The sequence below is a fragment of the Zea mays genome, chromosome 2 (genome assembly GCF_902167145.1).
Source record: "Zea mays cultivar B73 chromosome 2, Zm-B73-REFERENCE-NAM-5.0, whole genome shotgun sequence".
In the NCBI taxonomy this organism is placed as follows: Eukaryota; Viridiplantae; Streptophyta; class Magnoliopsida; order Poales; family Poaceae; genus Zea; species Zea mays.
In genome coordinates, this window is record NC_050097.1 from 29,334,215 (window position 1) to 29,341,739 (window position 7,525).

At 44.5% G+C, this 7,525-nt stretch overlaps 2 protein-coding genes across 3 annotated transcripts; both read right to left on the reverse strand.

Annotated features, from left to right (window-relative positions):
* Positions 1-226: 226 nt before the first annotated feature.
* Positions 227-957, reverse strand: LOC100277548 (uncharacterized). The gene has a single exon (NM_001365995.1). The coding sequence runs from the start codon at positions 848-850 to the stop codon at positions 383-385; it is 468 nt and encodes a 155-aa protein (NP_001352924.1). The 5' UTR covers positions 851-957; the 3' UTR covers positions 227-382.
* A 2,635-nt stretch (positions 958-3,592) lies between these two features.
* LOC110366358 (uncharacterized) lies at positions 3,593-7,465 on the reverse strand. 2 transcript variants are annotated; one of them, XM_023301565.1, is made up of 4 exons: positions 4,717-7,465; positions 4,442-4,568; positions 4,044-4,180; positions 3,593-3,839 (listed from the first exon to the last, which is right to left on the reverse strand). In XM_023301565.1, exons 1-3 carry the CDS (start codon positions 6,591-6,593, stop codon positions 4,067-4,069), a joined length of 2,118 nt encoding a protein of 705 aa, XP_023157333.1. In that variant the 5' UTR covers positions 6,594-7,465; the 3' UTR covers positions 3,593-3,839; positions 4,044-4,066. The 2 variants fall into 2 exon arrangements, with proteins under 2 accessions (XP_023157333.1, NP_001338864.1); NM_001351935.1 differs by having other exon boundaries at positions 3,645-4,180; positions 4,717-6,612.
* Positions 7,466-7,525: the final 60 nt, after the last annotated feature.

Sequence of the window (7,525 nt, forward strand, 5' to 3'; positions counted from 1 at the left end):
GGTAATAAAAATATCCAGAAATGTCAAACCATTTTCACGATTTAGAGCAACTCAGCTTTTCTATACCTCCCTAATTGCTAGGAATGTATATTTCAGTAAAAAATATTTCAACAGTTTCTTTGAATAGTTGTTCAAATAGACTTCTGTTCTGAGACATCATCTGTCCTGGATTTCTCGCAAGCCAAAATTAAAAAAAAAAGAATAGCTTTCTAGAAATTAAACGATGTAGAAAAGTTGTTGAAGGATGAAAAGATATAGATAGTGACTCTCCGAATGATAATTTAGAGACAAAAATTTAGAAAGCACATTTAACACTGATGCAAACAACTAAATTTCCGTTATGGCGTCAAGACAGAATATCACTCACGTTCCTTCCTACGCATCACGCATGGAATTGCATCAAGAGATCCATGGTCGCGCGTCGCCGCTCCTCGACGTCCAGCACCGGCACCGGCGCGGCGGCTGCCGCCGCCGCTTCGGAACTGCTGCTCGAGCGGCGCCCTAGGGGCCATGAAGGCGGCACAGGACGTTTCCGCCGCTTGCTCCCCTGCAGGCCGCAGTTCCGGAGCCTCTCCTCCGCCTCCCCGACCATCTGCGCCCCCTCCCCATCCTCCACCAACTCCTCGCCGCTATCCGCCATGGGTTGATGATCATCACCGTACGATACGTTGAGGCGGGAGAGGAAAGAACCGATGGCAGCGTGGGCGTCGCGAAGGGCAGCCACCGCGGCGGCGGCATGGGAGGAGGGCGCGGGGGCTGAGAGCACTGCCGCGGCCGCTGCGGCGCGGTGGATGGAGGCGGCCAGGTCGGTGAGTGGCGGGGTCGGTTGCGGCGGCAGATCGAGTTCCATAGCTACCCTTGGAACGGACCTGAGGAACGACGGTGGCAGTGGAGAGGACAGGACAGGTGCAAGAATCCACGTGGCTAACCGCTGGAAACTCCAGAAGTATCCGAAATGGAGAACAGCACCACTTCCAAGTTCCAATAGAGCTTGTGTGGAGTGGAAGGCAGGTTTTCCATCCAAAATCAGTGTAAAATACAGGCCCATAAAATTTTACGGGCCGAACTGAAAAGTAGAGTTTGGAAGCCCGGTGAATCTAAAAAATTAGACTTGTTTTGGGCCGTTACAACCGAAATAACAAAAACGTCTGAGCAGGCCACACTTTTTTCCGACAAATATCGGGCCTCTCGAGCTCTCTGCCTCTCTCACCCTATTCCTCACCTTCTTCTCGAGACAGCGGCGCCTCGCCGAGTCGCCGTCGAGGGCTCCAGCCAGTCGGCGTCGGCCCCTGCATCCAAGTCCCGACCAACCTCCGCTGCCTCCGAAACTGCGCTTGCAACTCCAGCGACCACCGACGCGTAGAACACTGTCTACGGACTCGTCACATGTCTCGCAGACGCCGAGACGTCGGTTTGCGCCGCTTGCCTCGTTGTTGCGTCAGTGGAGCTGCCTGGGACAAGACGCGCGCACTTCCTGGTGCGCTACGAATGACAACGCCGCCTCCTTCGGCGTGAAGATGTCGCCGGTGCGCCGCTTCGATTTGCCCCGCACAAGCCCCTAGCAACTTTTCTGACTAGTCCAGTCTAAAACTCTAGATAATCGAATGCTCACTGCGGCAGCAAAGTCACTGCCAACACGGACACCATGCTGCACGGGCTGGCGCAGGCAGTCCTTGCCTGGCATCACTGTCTTGTTAGGCATATGCTGCGGGGACATAGCCGGCGTCAACCTCAACGGCCAGCAGCTATCTGTCCATCTGTTCATGCATGGTCCGGCAAAATGCCGCCGGTGCTGCTGCTGGATGCTGATCAACCTCATGACGAGTCCATGGAGCTCCAGCGCCGGCTCAAACGGGCCAGGAGGTAAGCTCAGCTTTGCTCACTCGAAATATGTTGAGATCGAATTAAGCACAAGAGACGAACATATGCTAGCTGATTTTTTGCGGTACTACTTGCGTTTGGATTTTGATTTCACAATCCCTTCTGGTTACTACGTCTCCATTTTTTTCATAGTTGAAAAATAATTCATATGAACCAAAGACAAATTTCAAGGGAAAAGATTTATAAGGCTAGTTTAAAAACACCAAGTGATTTCCATTTTTCTAACGCGCTGTTTGGATCATTGGAATTAAATTCTATTCTAATAATAGTAATTTAGGCATATAACAATTAAACTGATCCAGTTTTATGCAAAATATATCAGTATATTATTATTAGCAAGATTTCAGAGATATTTATGTGCTACATTTTTTTCTATATAGAAGTGAGTTGAAGATCGTCTTGTAAGTTACAGAGTAGAAATAAATTCTAGTAATATATAAAATCATTTCTCATCCTCCACTCCATAAATTTAAGATAAGATTATATCAGAACTTTGTAAAGTAGTGGAATGTCAAATTCTAAACTAAATAGGTTATTTTATTAAGTGAATTACAATTCCTCTAAAATAAAGGGATCCAAACGCCGTAAAAGAAATTAGTTTATTTTTCTTTGAAAAAATAAGATTTTTTTTGGAAAAATAGAGTTCTGAAACTAGCTTAAGAGGTTTATTGGGCACGTGAAAATACAATCGGAAGTCAACAGGTGAAAAAAACAATATGGATATAATAATCAATTTCTAGTTAATTTAAAACGAATTTAACAATAGAAAATAATAATTATACTCGTAGTTTCATAGACCACGTCAATGTAACACCAAATTAATATATCTCATCACTTATCATTCACAATTCACACACATATTCATTAGTTTAACCCACGATTATATTCGCATATTCACATAGACCAATTTAACACATAGACATAGTTAATCAATCATTAGTTTAACTCATAGACCATAGACACTACACGTACATATAACATGTTCATCAATTGTTACGTAAATTATATGTATATAGTTTGGTTTTGCTGAAATGTGATAACTCTTTTAGCTCGTGAACTGACTCGTTAACAAATCAAGTTGGCTCGTTAACGAACCGAGCTATGATGTTAGCTCAGCTAGTAAAAAAATTCAAACGAGTTAATCCAAATCGAGCCGACCACGAATCAAACGAGTCGACGAGCCATGAGCATTTCGTCCAGCTCTATACGTGACCATGGCTCATATGCGCGGTGGTACACACATTGGTCATTGATCTCTTATGGTCCTATCCGATCCTATCTTATGTAGTCACGGTAAGATCTCATATCCTAACGAAAAGGGTATATTCTAATTTATAATTTGTTTAAATTTTTAACCCTAAATTTGATCGACTCGGCTTATTCAAAAAATATTATTATTAATAATAATTTTTACTGTGATATTATTTAACATATAATATACTTTAAATATGACTTTGAATTTTTCATTTATTCGAAAAAAATAAATAATACAAACCGGTCAAACTTAGCACAAAAAACGTCAAATGAATTATAATTTGCGATGGATGCAGTATTGGGAAGTGAGAATTTTAATGTATTTTAGGACAAAATCTATTTTAGGGCAGAGGAAATAGGTTGTAACCACATAGCATCCTATCATGTACTACTCTGTTCTAAAATGAATGCAATTTAAACTCTATCTATAGTCAAACTATTGTAGTTTCACTAAAACTATAGGAAACTATCAAAGATTATGATGCCAAATAGTTATACTATGAAAATACATGAAATGACTAATCTAATAATACTTATTTGGTATGATAAATATCCATACTTCATTTTAAAATTTAACAGAACTCAATGATTTGACCAAGTACTATGTTGGAATTATATCCTTTTTCAAAACAGGAGTATTACTGGACCTAATGCCTCGGCCTCACAGCAAGCTCCTTCCCAAGCAGGTTCAGCACCTCCCTGATCTGGAAAGGAAAACGTATGGCTAATTCTGCATCACTAACAAAATTAAGAATGAACTGAAGAAAAATGCTGAGAGAATTTGTAGAAGTGTATGCTTCCCAGTTATCAAGATGACACGCGGGGAACACAAATAGTTAGATTCCGTAGCTGCATTAGCTTTTAACAAATTTTATTGCAAGATCGCATAACACCACATGTAAACTTACCGAAGCCTTTTAACTCGGTGAAATTAGATAATTACCCCCACATAGTGTTGAAGAACTGGTGAGTAGTGAACCAGAGCTCCGTATGTCTTACTGAGAAGTCCAAGAAGCAGCTCCACTTCATCGCCAAGAAGATCCACCTATGGTTCATGGCAATCAAAGGTTAGCTCCTCCTATTGTTTTTAATTCAGTGCTTTTGGCCATGCGTGAGGCAATACCGAAACCTTTTCTGTTCTATAACACTGGAAGGGCAAAACTGAGCAAAAAAAAAAACACGACTAAGGGTAAAAATGAGCACACCAGCAAAACTGAGGGCACCAGCTTAAAAAAAACTTTTTTTAAGACAATGTCTGACTTTATGGACAGCATACAGATACAGAGATATATCCATTGTTTCTAACCTCTGCTTCTGCTGTTTGAAGGTCGCAACATCTCCTAGTGAAAGCGCTCCGGTACAGAAACTCACTTGTTTTAAGAGAGTTCACTTTTTCAATCAGGTTTGACAATTGTTTGTCCAGGTCTCTCAATCTGTACAATGGTCCATTGATCATAGTTAAGTAGTGCCACCTCTCTCACAGCTCACTGAACTGCATGTCTGTATCCGAACTACTAAATCAATTTCTGTTTCAACCTCCTATTGCGTTAATAGCAAAGTATAGAATGAAGACTTACAAACCTCAGCACAGATGTTCCTATTTTTTCACAGGTAATAGCCTCAAAGTCCCCAAATATTTCATATATGTTTGTCAATGGAATGCAGATTTCTTGAATCACTCCTTCAGAAGGCATGCACAAACCTGTAGCTACCTCTTCTGTTTGCAGCTTCCTGCAATCATCCAATCGTTCCTTAACATCATCTCTGCCTATTGATTCTTCAGCTTGCTTATCACTTCCTTTTGAATTTTGCCTGTCACAGTTACCAATTAGACCTAAAACTTCTTGATTCACAAGTATTCTATGTTGATCAGAGCCTACACCATCATCTTCAGTAGTTACATTGACTTGTATCTTCCCATTCACTAACTGCTCGGCGCTGTCAATCATACCGAATCTTCCCAGATTATCGCTGGGTCTATTTTGGTGTTGATATTTGACCACACTTAAATTTTGACCATTTACCAAATCATTTATCAAACCTCCAAAAACAATGCATTCAATCTCTTCCTTGATAAGTCTCTCGCTGTGAACCATCTCAGTAGTGATCTTCCAAGGATTCATAATCTTGGCAAGAAGAGCTCTATGCACCTCATCTTGGATCCAGGTCTTGATAAGATGATCAACGGATTCAACACATAGGTTCTTCACCAAGTCTTTGAATATGATACTATCCATCTCATACTGTATATTACTTCTGATTTCCGTTTCATCTCTTTGTTCTGTAAGCCTCTGTGCATGATATGCCTGAACCGAAAGTTTGCTTAATAGGTCTCTGAATGCTGCTGAGTACAAAACACGCTGCAGTTCAAATCTAATTTCTGAATCAATCGTTGTTTCTGTTAGCCTTTCAGCTTCCTCTTGAGAGAGACAGAAACAATCCTCTTCTGAATTAGTATAACGCAGTCTGCTCTCTGACTTCTCTGCCGGGATACGCCTTGCTGAGTGCAGCTGGCTAGTTTCATCGTTCAGATACTGGAATTCGTCCGAGCTATTATTATCAGGAGCATCTCTGCTATGATGCAATGTAGGTGTCGGGCATCCCTCTCCCTCAGACTGATTGCGTTTCGTCGATTCCACGTTGATCTCCCGGAGAAAACCTTCAACGACGGCACTGTACATCTCCTTCTCTGCATCCATGAGCCACTGCTGCTCCTCCATGGCTGCCCGCTGAGCAGAGACCGACCTCTCCATCGCATCGAACGCAGATGCGACGCTGTCTCTGAGGACGCCGGCGTCCAGGACCATCTCCTGGAACTCCATAAGCAGCTGCGCCATGCTGTAGAATCCCGAGAGGCCCTTGACCCCGTCGCCCTCGTGGCCGGGCTCCTGCAGCCTCGCCATCGGCGACGCCTCGCCGCTGACCTTTTGCATGAGCGCCGCCAGCTCGGAGCTCGCGTCCTCCAGCCTAGCCCTCATCCTCGTCATCTTCCGGCCCACGGACCCCCTGAGTTCCTCGAACGTACCGCCCTCCACCTCGGCGCCGCGGTGATCAACTGCGGACGGCGTCTCCCGGCGGCGCGACGGGTCGAGTTCATCGCGCTTCCGGCGCATGTAGTCGCAGTCCGTCTGGGCGACGGCGAGTTCGGCCTCGTCGAGGCGGGCCTGGATCCGGTCCCGCGTCTCGAGGAGGTCGTCTAGCAGCTGCTCGTGGCCGTCGTCGGCACCGCCGTCGGCCTCCATCTCCCCCCGCACGAAGCGGAGGCACCACTCGAGCTGCATGATAGCGAGCTCGGCGAAGCGGAGCTTCTGGAAGAGGCGCTCCAGGTCGCCGTCCTTCCAGAGGCTCTTCTTGTAGGCGTCCTCCATGGCGGCGTTCACCAGCCCCACCATGATGGAGTCCGCCACCTTCACTGCCTCCCGCAGCCGGGAGTCGAGACCGCTGAAGAAGGCGTCCATCGCACACGACGACGGACGTAGGCTGTAGGCCGGCGCAGATCGACACTAGTGATGGCGATTGGCGAGACTGTTCCGCACAGGGAGGACCGGAGGAGGACAGGTGTTCGCTGCGGACAGCGGACTGCGGACGTGCGGTTTGGAAGGCGCCGCCGAGCGGAACGGAGCGAACAGCGGAGACCCTTGGCTCGTCCTGCCTCCTGGTTCTGGCACAAACCAGAAACCAGAAATGCAGACCCCGCAGCTAAACAGATTACTACTAGGTAACTATGAGATGGAACAAGTTCGAGTCAAACGTAAAAACGTCCTCACTCAAGTTACCCCCCTCCAGTTTGCAAATGCTTGACGTTATGGACAGCGGCACATCTCTGACTTTGACCACTATTTCCTATTAGAACATCCCAACAAATTTTATGGTCGTATCTCATGTACTAGCACTTTTCAACATAAATATATATTCTATGCTAATGATGTTCAATGTACTAAGTCTCTGTTCCAATCTCGCGAGATAAACTTTAGCAGCTTTTTTTAGCTACTTATAGTCATTTGTAATCTAAACATGAGAGCTAATTGTGGTAATTGAAGCTAAATTTTAGCACTTCAATTCAATTCATATAGCTAAAGTTTAGCCGGAAGCTAAAATTTTATCCCATGAGATTGAAACGGGGACTAAATTAGATACCTTAACGGCTTGTTTGTGAGCAAGGAAAAAGATTTTAGGCCCACAAGGCTAGTTTGGTCGAAGGGGAATTAGAGGGAATTGGAGGGCTAAAATATCCATCCTATTTAAAATCCTATTTAAAAAAGGATTGAAGTGGCAAAAATCTTCTTGCTCCCAAAGCAACCCTTAATTCCCTCAAATTTCTTTCTCCCAAATAAGCCCTAAAAGTTATTTGTTATCGAAGTTTTAAAAGTTAACTCAAAATCCTGTCTAA